Genomic DNA, 15,021 nt, shown 5'->3' on the forward strand with positions numbered 1-15,021 from the left:
AACTGCCTGTGACACCCCCAGGAGATCTAGCATTCTCTTCTGGCCACCTTGGGTACTGCACTCGTGTGCAAAATTCACACTCTCTCACACACATATACTCATAATTAAAAATAAAAATTAAACCTTTAAAAACAAGCTGGACTTAGTGGCATGCTTATAATCCCATCTGGAGAAGTGGAGACAGGGGTTCACCAGCCAGGCAGCTGAGACTACATGACAAGTTCTAGGCAAATGAGTGGCTCTGTCTCAAATTCAAGGTAGATGTTGTCTAAGGAATTGTCCTCTGACCTCCACATATGTGTGTGCCTGCGCATGAACACACGAACACATTCTCATAAAAAAGATTCAGAGACAAAACAGAAAACCAAAACCAAATAAACCCTTAGACTTTTCCTGCCAGGCCGTCTGTCTGGAGTGGCAGTCTGAGCCAACACACATTAATTAGCCGAGTAACATCTGTGAAGCTGTCAGGAGGGCCACTCGCTGAGTTTAGCCATGAGGTGAAATTCTAGAGAGTTTGGTACATAACATCAGAAGTCACCGTTTTCTCATTTGTATTTAATTGGTTATGAGTGCACGTGGGAAGTGTGCATGCTGGCACACTTGTGCCGCCGTACTTGTGTGGAGCTCAGAGAATAGATCACACCAGTTGCTTCTCTCCTCCCTTCATTAAGTGGATCCTGGGGTTGAACTCAGGTCATCAAACTTAGCCACAAGTGCCTTTAGCAGCCGAGCCAACTCGCTGGCCCAAATACCCACATTCTTATGCTCGAAAGATATAATTCTGGGACTGGAGAGATGACTTGGTGGTTAAGAGTGCTGGCTGCTCTTGCAGAGGTCCTGAGTTCAATTCCCAACAACCAAAGGGTGGCTCACAACCTTCTGCAATGAGATCTGGTGCCTTCTTCTGGCTTGCAGGGATACATGCAGGCAATAGAACCCTACCTAAGACAGGCGGAGGAATAGAGCTGGGCTCAAACAAGCCCGTGAGCACGCATGCCTTTGTTTCTCTCTGCTCTTGATTGTGGGTGTGTTGTGACCAGCTGTTCTAAGTTCCTGTCTTGACGTCCCCACCGTAGTGGACTGTGCCTCAAGCTGGAAATGGAAGTAAGCCCCCTTTCCCTCTAAGTGTGGTTTTGTTTGTTTGTTTGCTTGTTTGTTTTGTCAGAGTGTTTTACCCCAGCAGCAGAAATGACTCTAAATCAGAAGTTTAGCCTGCCAACTTGTAAAACAGGGAGAAGCTTCCCCTGAACAACTTGTCAAAGAAGGAGCTTGGCTGGGCTTTGAGACAGAGCTCTTGAGAGGACCCAAGTTCAGTTCCCAGCATCCATGCATGGTGGCTTCTATGGATCTGACGCCCTCTTCTGCCATCAACAGGTACTGCACCCACATGCACATACCCACAAACAGAAACATACATATGCACACTTTTTAAAAGTAAGAATAGATTCCAGGTAAATAGCCTGATCAACTAGGTCAGATTCCTCAGATGCTTAATTTTGGTCAAGAAGCTAGGCTTCAGGCTTAGGTCCATGCCTGCCCCTGTCTCCTCCTTGTAGGATCATAGCAGACCACGTGTAAAGACCATACAATGAGGGGTGAATAAACAACGTGTTCAGAAATGTACCAGACAAGGGAGGAAACTAAAACCAAAATAATACAGGGTTAGAGGCCAAACCAGCCTGAGCCACAAAGACATCAGCAAAGAGTAGGCTGGTTCTGGTTTGTGCTAGCCCTTCCTAACGTAGGGGAGCTTGGGCAGAAGCAAGCACCCTTCCCACTCACTGGGCTGGCTGTTTCCTCAAAGTATTGGGCTCCTGGCAGTGCTTTCTAATAGGGACATAGCGCAGACATGTTCACACTGGTCCAACAGATGACAGACTGGGGAAATGGGTGAAGCAAGTGTTTGTGGGGGCTGTCAGCTGTCTTGTGAACATATAACAGACCCTGTGCTGAGAGCCCAGGTAATGGAGTCAACCTGTGGCCCTCGTTATCCTCCTGAGGACTGACGAAACGCCACAGCTGGATCTACCCCCTCCTCACCTTCTGGCCTCTGTCTCATGGGTGTCTATAAAGTTTAAGATTGCCAAAGCTGTCATGAGAGGGATTACGTCTACCCCGGTTTGGCTAAACCATATATAGATCCACTGGGCCTGAGTGTCAGGTAAGAAGCTTGGTTCTCTGGGGCAGGGACAAGAATAACCGTGTGACCAGAGCAGAGGACAAGGTCTGGTAGTGAGGGTGGGTTCAGCAGATATGCTTGTTCCTGGGGGGCCATGTAGGGATGTGGCTGTGCCCTGAGTGACAAGGAGCCAGGGTGGGTTCTGGTAGGGTGTATCTGTGTGTTCTGTATGTGTGCCTGTGCGTGTGCATGGGTGTATGCACATGTGTGCACGAACGTGTGTTGTATGTGTGCTCTGTGCATGTGCACACATGCATGTGTGCATGTGTGTGCGTGTGTGTATGTGTGTGAAGCTCAGACTGGTTTCCAACTCACTCTGAAGCCAAAGCTGGCCTTGAACTCCTGATCCTCCTGCCCCCACCTTCTAAGCGCTAGGGGATTGCCGGCCTGGTAGGCAGGGGAGGACTGACAACCAAAAATGAGCGTGGAAGCCAGAGGGCCAGGTGGGGCAACACCTTGGGAGATGGTAGGAGCAAATGAGGAGGTACGAGGGGGGGGCACAAATGCCGGGACTCCGGAGTGTGTGACTGGGGTGTACGTGTGGGAAGGAGGGTCCAGCTCCACCTGGGTCCCCTTTTTATGGCACTTGAGAGAAAGTCTGTGATCTTTTTTAGAAAAATATTTTATTTATTTATTTATTTAGCGTGTGTATGAATGTTTTGTCTGCATGTATATCTGTTTGTCACATGTGTGCCTGGTGTTTGTGGAGGTCAGAAGAGGGCATCAGATCCCCTAGAACTGGAGTCACAGGTGGTCGTGAGCACCATGTGAGTGCTGGGAACTGAACCCAAACCACTGAGCTATCTCTTCAGGCTGTGATCTTCCTTTCTTGACAGACACATCAGTCGCTCTTAGGTAAGTAGAACCCTGACCAATGGTCTTCAAAAGAAACTGCCCCCTAGGCTTGGAGTCAAGCCCTCCTGGGGAGGCGGGGAAGGGGGGCGGGGGGGGGGCGGGGGGGGCGGGACGGGACGGGTCGGGGACGGACAGAGAGACAGAGAGTAAAACGGCGCGGGGCTGACTCCCGAATGTAATGTGACCACAGGATCCTGAGGCCCTACTGTGATCCCCACCACAGTCAGGACTGTAGGCTTGGGGCGGTCCTGAGTGGCCCTGGTCCGGGTGAGGTGGACAGTTCCCCAGCTCACACGGAAACGCAGGTCAGGACGGGCGGGGGATGGGCTGGGAAGTGTGGTTTGCACGAATGTGTAGGAAAGGCTCCCCTAGTCGCTCTAATTCGGTCTCCACCTCTCTGCCCCCTCCCATCACCACCGGGAGCCCGCCTCCCGAATCCCCTCTCCTCCTCTCAGCAGCAGCCCCGGCAACCCCTCCCTTCCCGCTCCTCCCTCTCCATCCCACGTTTTCCAGCCCGGCCCTTAAAGTGGGGGCCTTCGGGGCTGGCTGGTGTTGTGGCGGTGACCTGTGGCCACCCTGCAGCCGCACACCCTCGAGCCATGTCCTGGGCCGCTCTGCTCGGCCTCCTGGCCGCGCTACTGCTGTTGCTGTTGCTGCTGAGCCGCCGGCGCGCGCGGTGAGTGTCCCCGGGACCCGCCAGGGTGGGGAAGAGAAACCAGGTGAGGCCGAGGGTTGGAGGTGTGAGGCGGGGACTGAGTTGCGGTTACCCACGCTGCAACCTCCACGGTGTCCCGTGCCCACTTATCTCTAGACCCACTGTAGCTCAACCCGGATGGGAATGCTGAGGCTGGACTCGAGGGTCTGCTAGGGACACACTGATCCTGAGGGCTTCCCACTCATGGAAGACGGTCCCATGATTCACGACATATGCACCAGAGGAGAAACTGAGGCCCTCCAGTCCCACAGACTGGGTAAGGTCGAACCAGATCCTTGGTCCTTAAAGTTTAGTGCCCTTGGAGACACTGCCTTTTGGAGAAAAACTAAACACTTCTCTTCATGCGGGAGAGTTCAGCTGGCAGAAGTCTTTGTGTAAGGTATTTTAAAGTTAATTTGAATCGCTCAGGACCAGAATACATTTGACTTAAACCAAGGGCCCTCTTCGTCTGACTCTCCTCCTTTCTCCAGGCCTTTCCTGTTGCTCAGTTTGGGAGGAACTTTTCAGATTTTTTTTAAAGAAAAGAAAAGAAAAAAAAAACCCCGCAAAAATAAAAACAAACAAACAAACAAACAAACAAAGCCCAGCCACATACACACTATTTCAGACCAGTTTGGAAGTTAGGGAGAAGTGGCAAGTGTTATCGCACTTCCTTCGGCTACTGCTGCAGCAGCTCAGGGCGCACATCCGACATTCTTGTGGGATGTTTGTTTAAAAGCCAGCCCAGGTCCACGGCTGGCTGGTCGCTGAGTTTCAGACTGTGGGAGTCCATCAGCCTTCTCAGTCAGCTGCCAGGGTCGCCTGGAGTAGTCCCACCCGGCATCCGCAGCTGGTTCAGCAATTGCTCCCTCCACGGGCTCCAGCTCTGGTGTCACAGGGCAGCTCTCCCGTGTTTACATCGCAGCGCCTTAAAATCCCAGAAACACTGAGAACCTCACATTGCAGACAGTGTGTGAGCTGAGATTTCCAACAGTCAGCTCATTCCAGGCACTTTTCCAGGTGAAATTTAAACTATGTGTTTGCTTATCTGCCCCAAAAGGAGGAAAGGAAAATTCAAAAGCCGTTTTTGTAAGGAATAGCTGGGTGTCCTCAGCTGCCGGCTCGGTCTGCACCAGATCTGTCTGTGGTTTCAGCTTCCAGAGTTTCTTTCTTCACACCAGATGTTAGACATCTGTTCATGCTTCCGTCCCGGTCACCTGTGCGCCTCTTTAGCCTTTCTGTCCATGTTTTTGTCTGTGGACTTTTTGGTTGTTGTGAGAGCTTTCTTTTTAAACAAATTACTTTTACTTGTTTATTTGTGTGTGTGCGCGTGCGTGCGTGTGCGTGTGTGTGTGTGTGTGTGCGCATGTGCATGAGCACGCACACCACAACACACATGTGGAGGTCAGAGGATAAGTTGCAGGCAACAGTTCTCTCACTGTGTGGGTCCTGGGGATCCAACTCAGGTCAGTAGACTTGGTGGTAATCACCTTTACCCACGGAGCCATCTCGCTGATCCTGTTTCTATAGCTTTCCGCGTCTCATGTATGGCGCTCTGGTTTGCCTGCAGGGGTGTGTGACCTGTGCTATGCCTTGGGGCAGGTAGAACATCTAGGAAGGGTGGATATCCAGGTTCTGGCCATTCTCCCAGCAGGAAGTCCCCAGCCTGTGGGGCAAGTGAGTGTCCTCTGCCCCAGTTCTGTGGTTAAAGTGATGATGATGATGATGATGATGATGATGATGATGATGATGATGACGACGACGATGATGGTGGTGGTGATGATGATGATGATGATGGTGGTGATGGTGATGATGGTGATGATGATGATGATGGTGATGATGACGATGATGATGACGATGATGACAGTGTCCTGGGGTGGGGGTGGGGGATGCAACCTTCCAGCGGTGCAGATTCTTGTGGTCTGACGATTTGAAAGCTCCTTTATCTGTGGTTTTTACGCCTCTGGGCGTTAGCAAAGATTCTTAGTGCGGCACAAAGAACCATGGGAAGAAAGCAGAAGGAACCCAGCAGGGCAATTTCTTTTTCCAAAAGGGCTGCACCATGACCCAAGCCGGGCTCACAATAGCTTGTCTAGCACCTGGCCATCTGTCTTTTGGTTCCAACCGTCTGTCCATTTCCAAGACACAGCCCTTGCGTGCTGTAAATTCACATGAGCCTCCCAGGTCTGGCCACCTCAGTCATTTCCTGATGATGTGTTACTGGTGCTGGAAGTTCATGGCTGGGAAAACTCTAGGTCCCCTCTGAAAACCAGTTAAGAACATCCTACAAAACAGTGTGTCAAATCCACCATGGTGAACTGGTTTCACTTCCTTAGTTTGACATAAAATGCGTTGACCTTCTCACTGGCAATAGAGCCAATGTTGGCATCTCTCTGGCGCTCCCATTTCCACGACCACATCAGACATCTAGCAAGGCGAAGAACCAAAACCAGAGAAGGATTGGGACCTGGGACCGAATGCCTGTGGTATAGGAAATTCTATGGGTGCAGTGCCCCCCTCAAGGACTCAGTGGTACCAGGAAACTTTAGGGGTGCTGCCATCTTGGCTCATGTCATGTGGTTGGTTCACGGTCTTCACCATCTTGATGTTGTCACCGGTCAAGACGGCAACCAAGTCACACTGTTGCCTCCATCTTGATGAGGTCACCAGACAAGATGGGAACAAGCCACAGGGTTACTTTGTGTTTCCTATGGGCTCAGCTCTATGGTGAAATGAGCCCACCCACACTGGACACACATTCTTGTGGGATCTGTGTAGTTCATGGGCTCAGTGTGGACTGTCACCCTCTTAATTTTTCAAATGAGCATCTGAGTCTGATTAGCATTAGGATAGAGCAGTGGAAGTTACCAGCAAACTGAAGAAGCAGAGGAAGGAATTCTGTTGTCCCAGTCCAAGGAGGGAGTCCCTGTAGCTTACCACAAATTATACTGGGAGACAAACAACAGCGTCCAGGTGTTTTAATGTCCCCTGGGTTCCAAGGTACAGGCTCTTGCTGGGCTGGGAGTCCATCAAGGAAATGGAGCGAAAGGGGAGCATGCCCAGTGCCTGTAGGGAGTACCATTTCTCGGGAAGCCTAGGAAGAAACTGGGCTGGAAAAAGTGACCTTAGTGCCATTCTATCACACCTGAGCATGGCACGGCCTGGGACTGGCAAGGGTTGGTTTTCTTTTTTTTTTTTTTTTAATGTGTCTCTGTGTTTTCCTCACATGCATGTCTGTGTGCCATGTATGTGTCTGGTGTCTAGAGAGGCCAGAAGGGGGCACCAGATCCCCTGGAACTACAGTTCCAGGTGGTTGTGAGCCATTATGTGAGTGCTGAGAACTGAACCTGGGTCCTTTGAAAGCAACAAGCGCTCTTAACCACTGAGCTGTCTCTTTAGCCGGCATTGGCAGGAATTTAAGTCATTAAGAAACCAACTTGTTAAAATAGTTAATCCTGATTTAAAACCGTGGCAGCTGTGTGTGGTGTTTTTACCCAGTCAGAAAAGCAGCTGCCTGGAACCATGTGGTCCCAGACAGTGTTGGACCTGACCACACTGTCTCTTGTGGATGTCTCTTGTCCCTTTCTCCAAAGTCTCCTGGGCTCTCGGAGGGAACTGGTCGGAAAGGGAAAGACGGGACCCACGCCCAGAAAGGGGAGATAGGAAATCACACGTAGAGTTTTGAGGTCTCTTGCATTGTTCAGTCTCTCCTTTGGTGGAAAAGGAAGAGAACGTTGAATGGGAGCCTGTGGGCAGGCCAGAGGAGTTGGTTCCTTCATCTGCAGGAATCTATTTCCTTTCTTTTTCTTTTATATTTTGACCTGATTATTTTACATTCCAATCCTTAGAGATCAAGCCCCGATTTTTGTATCAAAATACAGAGTCCATTCATATAATATTTTCCTGGGCCCTTTCCTGAACTGCTGGAAATTTTCCATTCTGGTATTGTTACTGATCAGAAAGAGTTTCGTTTGTCCCAGCCCCTGTGGGCCCCAGCAATGGGCCATGGGATGTGTCTCCCCCAAGCGAAAGGATCCAGGTGGATTTGAAATCCGGGATGAACCTTAAAATCGTCGGAAGAGAATAACCTTGATGCCGCACAAAGGAACGCACCAACAATGTCAAAGTAACTAGGCAAGGGAGTTTCTTTTTTGTAAAAAGTGTGTGCCGTGACCCAAACCGGGCTAGCGGGCATGCCAGGGCAAGGTCACTTCGTGTCTGTCTTAGCGCACGTCGTGACTGTGTTTCTCCATGGCTGGGGTCCAGTTTCTCAGTCTGTCTTTTAGCGTCCTGTGGTTTTAAGTGAATCTACGCAAAGGAAATGAGGGACTGGTGGGGTAGATCAGCTGCGCCAGTCACTGAGTTCTGGGGATGATGTGGCCTCAGCCAGGGGAGGAGATGAAAAGATGTCCATAAACATTTTACAAGGTGGGGGAGATTTATGGAATATTGGCCCTTGGTGGCCTAGCCAATTTTTTAAATAGAAAAAACCAAACCGAAAACATTCCTCATATGGCACCTGGGAAAGTAATTGAGAAGGCTTGGGAAGACATGGGCGTGGGAGATCCTGGCCACTGGGGCTGACAGTAGGACCCTGCTCATCTGGCCTAAAAGCACTCTGGTTATTCCTATTAAAATATATATATTTAATTTTATGTGTGTGAGTTTTTGGCTTAAATGTATGTGTGTAAACCACATGCATGTAGTTCTCAGAAAAGATCCTCTGGAACTGGAGTTATAGATGGCTGTGAGCCCTTCGGTGTGGGTGCCGGGAATGGAATCTGGGACCTCTGAAAGAGTCACCTGTGATTGTAACCACTGAGCCATCTCTCCAGCTTTGGTTACCCTCTTTGTAGAGGGGGACACAGAGGCTCAGAGAAGCCCTATAACCTGTTGGAGTTCTGCCCTGATTAAGACTCTGGGCTGCAGGCCTTTTTCATTCCCTGGAACGACTCCTTTCATTTTCCCTCTGTTGCTTCGCTGATCTGACCACTCAAAAATCCCAGACGATAAGATCCACGGCTCCGAACCAAACAATCCCATGGAAGGAAAAGATAGGCAAGCATTGGAAGGCAAGCACATAGGCGGGACCCAAAGTTTGGGTGGAAATACGCAAGGCTCTTCTCCACCCTGCCCCATTCCTTTCTCCTGACCAAACCTGGGGGTGACTTCTACCACCCCATCACACTACTGAGGTTTGACAGGCCACACAGAAAGTACATGCCATATCTATCCTTCAATTCCCCAAGTTCCTGCTTGTCCCAGCAAAATTAGACTATGCTGGTGGGTGGGTGACTATCCGCCCTCCAGCATTTCCAAAAAAACACCCCAAAAAACAAACCCTCAATTTTGTTTTTAAATAAGAGCATTGTTTTCAGAAGAAGAGGCTTACTACACAGCGTTAGGGAAGCAGGTCATAATTACAATAATTTAGCAGGGTGTGAGTCGATTCCTGTCACCTAAGACTCTCCTCGGTCCTGGAGTCCAAATTAGTAATGAGGGCCAAGGGAACACGAAAACCATCTCTTTCCTGGGACTCTTACGTTCCCACGTGTTTTGTGGTGTTCTTTCACGTTGAAAGAAGCAAAGCTCAGTCATAGGAAAGACAGCAGAAGTGAACTGGCTCTCTCAAGTCCCATGTGAGTCCCCAGATCTCCACACCGTGCTAAATGTCGTAAACTTTGTACACACAGAGGATTCAGCTATGCCTGAGATGAGTGACCCAAGACCCCCTTTCCCCGTGTTTGTTTTAAAATATCACATAAAAATGTTATGATGCTGTACTCCCAAACGTTCCAGATCATGTATCAAAAAGGGAGAGTCTTAATTCCATGATCCTGTCTGGTGAAACACTGGTCTTACTGGCCTGCTTGTCCCCGTCCAGATACAGATTTCTGTGACTGTTGACAGGACTTTAAAGCCTTATTTGACATCTATGACTGTTCTCTCTGGGGACAGTGTAGATGGCGGACGGCTGTGGGGGGTGGAGTTAGCAATCTCCTGTGTGGGCCCATTGAGCCTAGTGACTTGCCAAGTAGTTACCAGCAACGTTCTTTCTGCTTTCTGGGCCTTAGTGACAAGATGGTCAGTCAGGGCAGAGTCATTTGCCGTCAACCCTGGCCTCCCAAATTCACTGCCCAGAACCCACAAGTGGAAGTTAAGAACCTACTCCCCCAACTTGTCCTCTGACCTCCACGCATGTGCCACAGCCCACAGACCCACTCAAGTTTCCCCACTGGTAATCTGAGGTAGCTTGCAGAGGCGTGTGTGTGCTTCGTCCCCAGCCGCTTTCCCAGAGGAGTGTGGGCTGGCTGTTGAGAGACGTCTCATGAGTGGGGGTCCTTGACCGAGGGATTAGAGGGGGTCCTCGGTGTTACTGAGGAAGGCGTGGCCTGGGCTGGGAAGGAGGTGAGGTTTCTATGTAGGAATGGATGTCGTTTTTAACAAGCATAAGACAGAGGTCACTAAATGGTCCTACTAGGGGGTTAGTTCCTTCCGGTAACAAGTGGGGGTGGGTGGAGGGCTTCATATACAAAAATCTAGTCCTCCAGCTTCCCGTGGAACTGGGAAGCCACAGCCACACTTCCTTGGGTTTGGTGCTGCAGCTCTAAGCCTCAGCGCAGACCCTGCCTCCTGCTGCTGCCACTCCAGCCCGCTGCTGGTCTGTCTGTCACAGGACCCTCTGCTGTGCTGTGGGGAGCCAGAAGTAATAAGAAACTGGACTCTCTGTCTGCCTCAAAAGCCAAGTCCAAACTAAGAACCTGCCCCGAGCGGGCCGTGCGCGGCTACCAATGCTGTGTCTAAGGATTTGGCTACCTGTGTTTATGCTTGTGTGTGGGGCTGTGGGCTGTGCACACGTGTGAATGTGGAGGTCAGAGGACAAGTTGGGGGAGCTGCTTCTTAACCCCCACTTGTGGGTTCCGGGCAGTGAATCTGGGCGGCCAGGCTTGGCGGCAAACCACTCTACCCTGAATGACCATCTCGTTGGCCCCTCCTTGTGTGTACAGGTTTGTGTGTGTGCTGTGGAGGAGGCTGGAGGTAGATACACGGTATTGTCCTCAGTTGCTCTCTTCCTTATTTTGTGAGACAGTCTTTCACCGAGCCTGGTGGGGGTTAACAGGAGGTTAAAGGAGGAAAACCCTCCTTTTCTTCCTTCCTTTCTTTCTTTTTGAGATAGGCTCCCAGACCTCGGGCTGGCCTTGGCCTTGAGTATGACCTTGAACTCCCAACCCTCCTGCCCCACTTCACGTGTGCTGGGGTCCCCCCGGGGTTTGCAACCACGTCCAGTTTACTCATGCTGAGGATGAATCCACGCGCGCTTGCAAGCCTTCTACCTATGGAGCCACAGCCCGCTGTCCGCCATCTGCTTTTTCTAACAGGCAATGGCAGAGGGGGAGGCAACGTGGAACAGCTTTAGGAGAGAGAGTCTGTCTTAGTGAAAATAGGAACCCCCAGAGGCCTGTGGGTGCACTCTGGAGAAAGGTTGGGCTAAGTAGGTTAAGAGAATTGGAGAGAAACTCAGCTCCCCAGCCGGCAGAAGAGAACTGAGCCCTGCTCCATTTCCCAGAAAGCCCTCCTGGAGCTCCTCCTCTACTCTGAATTGAAGTTCGCACTGAGAGGTTGGGCAGCCTGCTAGCAATGCACAGCCAGTGAAGCCAGCCTCTGAGCTGGGCGTTTTGGAACCCAGACTGCACGCCAGCTTCTTCACCTGCCTTGATCCTCTCAGCAGCTCTGGTAGGCGAGCCTGCTCGCTGAGTCGGACTGTGCACAACGTGGTCATGTGACTTATGTTCTTTAAGCACCTAGCAGGTTCCATGCAGTTCCCAGAGCTTGAGTCTTGGAATATACCACCCAGTGAAGATACGATCCTCAAGTCGGGGTTCCCTCAGAGGGATCGACAGCTACCACAGGCTCCCTTAACTGCCTCACAAAGGCTGCAGCAGATCTGGCTCTGGGGTCCGTCAGTGAGGACCCATCAGAGTCTAGAGGCGCCTGCCTGGTGGGATCGGCACTCTAGGAGAGGCCACAGGGACGTCTTGGTGTCTGACCGTGGAACCCAGGAGAGGAGGGCCAAGCCTCAAGTATTTCCCTCCCCCAATGTCTGGCCTGGCAGCGCCTCAAAAGAGTGAGAGTGTCAATTAGCCCTGGGAGACCACAGGCCCTGAAATAGAGCCTCCTTAGCCCCAGCTGTCCACAGGCTGACTCACTCTGGAATGTGGCCGGGACTGACTCGGATTGGCTTGGGGTCCAGCGCAGGGGAGCCGCTGGCTGCCTGAGGGGCTGGGCGCCCAGACTCCAGCTTCCTGCCTTTGTCTGTGCCTTCTTGGGTTTCTCTGTGGGAAGAAGGGCATAGCCAGAAATAACACCTGGTTCAAGCCTGGAGGAAGTGGCCTCTCCGGCCCCCGAAGATGGCCCAGGGACAATCACAGGTGACTGTTTCCTCATTTGTAAAGTGGGGGTACAAATGCTCACTAGGGGGTGACCACTGGAAACCCAGCACTCCCTTGGGGAACCTCCAGGCAAGGGCCTCTGTCTCCCCATGACTTTTCTTCACTGTAAAAGTGGAGCCTGTGGTCTACCAAGTATCAGGGGAGGAGTCACGGAGTTATGGGAGGAGCCAATGAGTCAGGGGAGGAGCCACCGAGTTATGGGCTCTAAACACCAACTGCAACTACCCAGGAAGGCAAACACTGATGTTCTGAGTGGCAGCTCCCGTGGAGCTGTAGCTCAGTAAAGGACACCCAGGAGGCTTCTGGGTCTTTCTCCCAATTGCTCCTGGCTGCCAGGTGTCAGGGGATCTCCTAGACATTCCTTTTACTCTTGTTGGATGGACAGTGTTCATAACGCAGTTCTTCCCATTTTATAGACCAGGAAACGGAGGCAGAGAGCAGCTAAGTTATAAACTGGCTGGAAGTCCAGCTGGATTTGAGCCCAGGAAGACTGGCGTCCAAGTCTGGGTGGTAACCACTGGCCATCTGGCCACCCTTGCACAACCCACTTTTCTGGGTCTTGATCCCAGACTTGGGCCTGGGTTGGTAGGGGCAGGTGCACACTAGCTACTGGGCCCCGGCATGACAGAAGAGCCCTCTAGCCCAGGGCTACAAAGGGATTGGGAAGGCAGAAGGCCCCTGCAGCCCCTGGAGCCCCCTAGCAGCGGAGACGTGCTGGCTTTGTTGGGCTTCTCTGAGCTCAGAGAGGCTGAGTTTGCCAATGATTCAGAAGCTGTCCGGTGGGGCAGGGGGTGAGGTGCTGAAGAGTGAGGCCCTTCCTGAGGCCCCCAACATTGTCTCCTGGTATGCTGCGGTCTTCTCCAGCCTTGGCCATCTTGTCCCACTTGCTTCTGACCCCCACTCTCTAGGGACAACCCAATGGAGATGCCGGAAGCAGAGGGAGAAAGGTTGGGGAAAGCCTGTGCTCCCCTGAATTGCTGGGTGTGAACCAAAGTGGGGAAACTGATGCCAGGCCTTTCCTCCTGGACAGTCACCAGAATCCCCGGCCCTGTCCTCCTCCCTCTTGCCCCACCTTACTGCTACCCTATGTAAAAAACAGGTCACTGAGAGATTCCTGCTTCAACCGCTCCACAGGATCCTCAATATATGTGGTGTAGAAGCCAGACTCTCTCCTGACCTTCAGGCCCTCAAGGTCTTCAAAGTCATTTCTAACACCCTTACTTACCTAATGTCTGTACATTGTCCACTTGGGCCACGCCACTCTAGAAAGCCCCATCCCGCACACTTCCACCCCAGGGCCTTTGCACTCACCATTTCCTCTCCCTGCAGCTTCTTCTCCCCTCCTCCCACAGTCTTTTCACCCTCTGGCCATGGGGACATCCTCCTCCATCACCTTCTTCTTCCGCCCAGGCTTCCACTGTCCTGGTCATTGTTCTGAACTTTTTATTCAATGAGATACAACTCACATATCATAAAATTCAACACTTAAAACTGTAACTCAGGGTTTTAGTATCGTCATGAAGCTGGATGGCCGTCACCCCTAATTCCAGAACATTTTCTCGCTGAACCGAAACCTTGAATCTGTTGGCAGCCATTCTCCATGCTCGAGCCCCAGGCATCCTCTAATCTACGCCTAGCCCAGTGGATTTCCCGACTCTGGGTCTGGCTTCCACTTAGCCCCGTGCCTGTAAGGCTCAGCACTGCTTCGTTCTTTCTTCGAGGCTGAATGGTATTCTGTAGCATGGACACGCCATGTGCAGTTGATCTCACGCAAAGCTGTTTCTGCTTCGTGGCTGTTATGAGCAATGCTACCATCGGCAACAGCGTGCCTGCTTACCTGTGAGCATGTTTCTATTTCTCGGGGGTAGATTGCTTTGTTGTGTAGCATGCGTAAAGGTTAAGGAGCTGCCAGCCTGGTTTCTAAAGTAGCTGTGTCCGTGGACACCGTGTATTCCAGTTTCTTATTTATTTATTTATTCATTCATTCGTTTGTTTGTTTTTTCAACACAGGGTTTTTTTGAGTCCTGGAACTCACTCTGTAGACCAGGCTGGCCTCAAACTCACAGAGATCTGCCTGCACCTGCCTCCCGAGTGCCGGGATTAAAGGTGCACGCCATCACCGCCCTGCATGTTACAGTTCCTTCATATCCTTGCAAACTCTTATTTTTCTTTTAACTTAAAAATGAAAAAGCCCTGCAGCCGCTAGAGAGTGGGTACAAAATAAGGCCTTTGTGGGAAGGAGAGACAGCCTACATGCTTGGCCTCCCCCAGGCCATGGCCTGGCTCTTGCCGTGGAGGGCTCTCAGGTTTGGAACCACTGAGCGGAGCGGAGCCTGCGTCCTGCCAATCTGTCACCGGCACTACTCTCTTCCTGTGGGCAGCAGAGGGAGTGTGAAATGACCCAAGCCCAGACTGGCTCAGAGAATTCTGCTTTTCTGCTGGGTGCTGGAAGCTTCCTCCCTCAGGGAGCTGCCTATGCCTGGCCCCCAGCCTCCACCCGCACCTTTGAGCCTATTCTCTACCCAGAGGCCAGTGGGTCTCCAGAACTTCCTGGCACTGGTCGTCCTCAGCACACACCCTCCCAGGAACCCCACCTCACTCAGAGACTAAGCCACAGTTCGACTACCCACGAGACCATAGGGCCTCACCCAGAGTCTCTCTAGCTCTGGCTACAGCTACACACCCTTGTCCTTATTCTTTAGGCTTACCCACACCTGCTCCCACACTGTTCTCTGAGCCCGTCGTAAAACCCCAGGACCTTTGCTCTTGCTGTTCCTCCTGCTGGAACGTCTCCAGCTGTTTGTTGAGCGCCTCCTGTGACTTCTCCATGGCCTCTACTC

The 15,021-nt window shown here is 51.5% G+C and overlaps 1 protein-coding gene across 2 annotated transcripts in view; it reads left to right on the forward strand.

Moving 5' to 3' along the window:
* Nucleotides 1-3,200: 3,200 nt before the first annotated feature.
* The window catches only part of Ptgis (prostaglandin I2 synthase), a 31,286-nt gene continuing 19,465 nt past the window's right edge, over nucleotides 3,201-15,021 (forward strand). Inside the window, exon 1 of one of the 2 annotated variants that reach the window (XM_050133258.1) lies at nucleotides 3,201-3,342. Coding sequence is in view for 1 of the 2 variants with exons in the window: in XM_050133257.1 (XP_049989214.1) it covers nucleotides 3,637-3,713 (77 nt within the window). In the remaining variant the exon portion in view is untranslated. The other variant, XM_050133257.1, reaches the window with a different exon arrangement.

Source organism: Alexandromys fortis, unplaced genomic scaffold, assembly GCF_014885135.2.
Source record: "Alexandromys fortis isolate MF-2015 unplaced genomic scaffold, M_Fortis_MF-2015_v1.1 scaffold_556, whole genome shotgun sequence".
Taxonomy (NCBI): domain Eukaryota; kingdom Metazoa; phylum Chordata; class Mammalia; order Rodentia; family Cricetidae; genus Alexandromys; species Alexandromys fortis.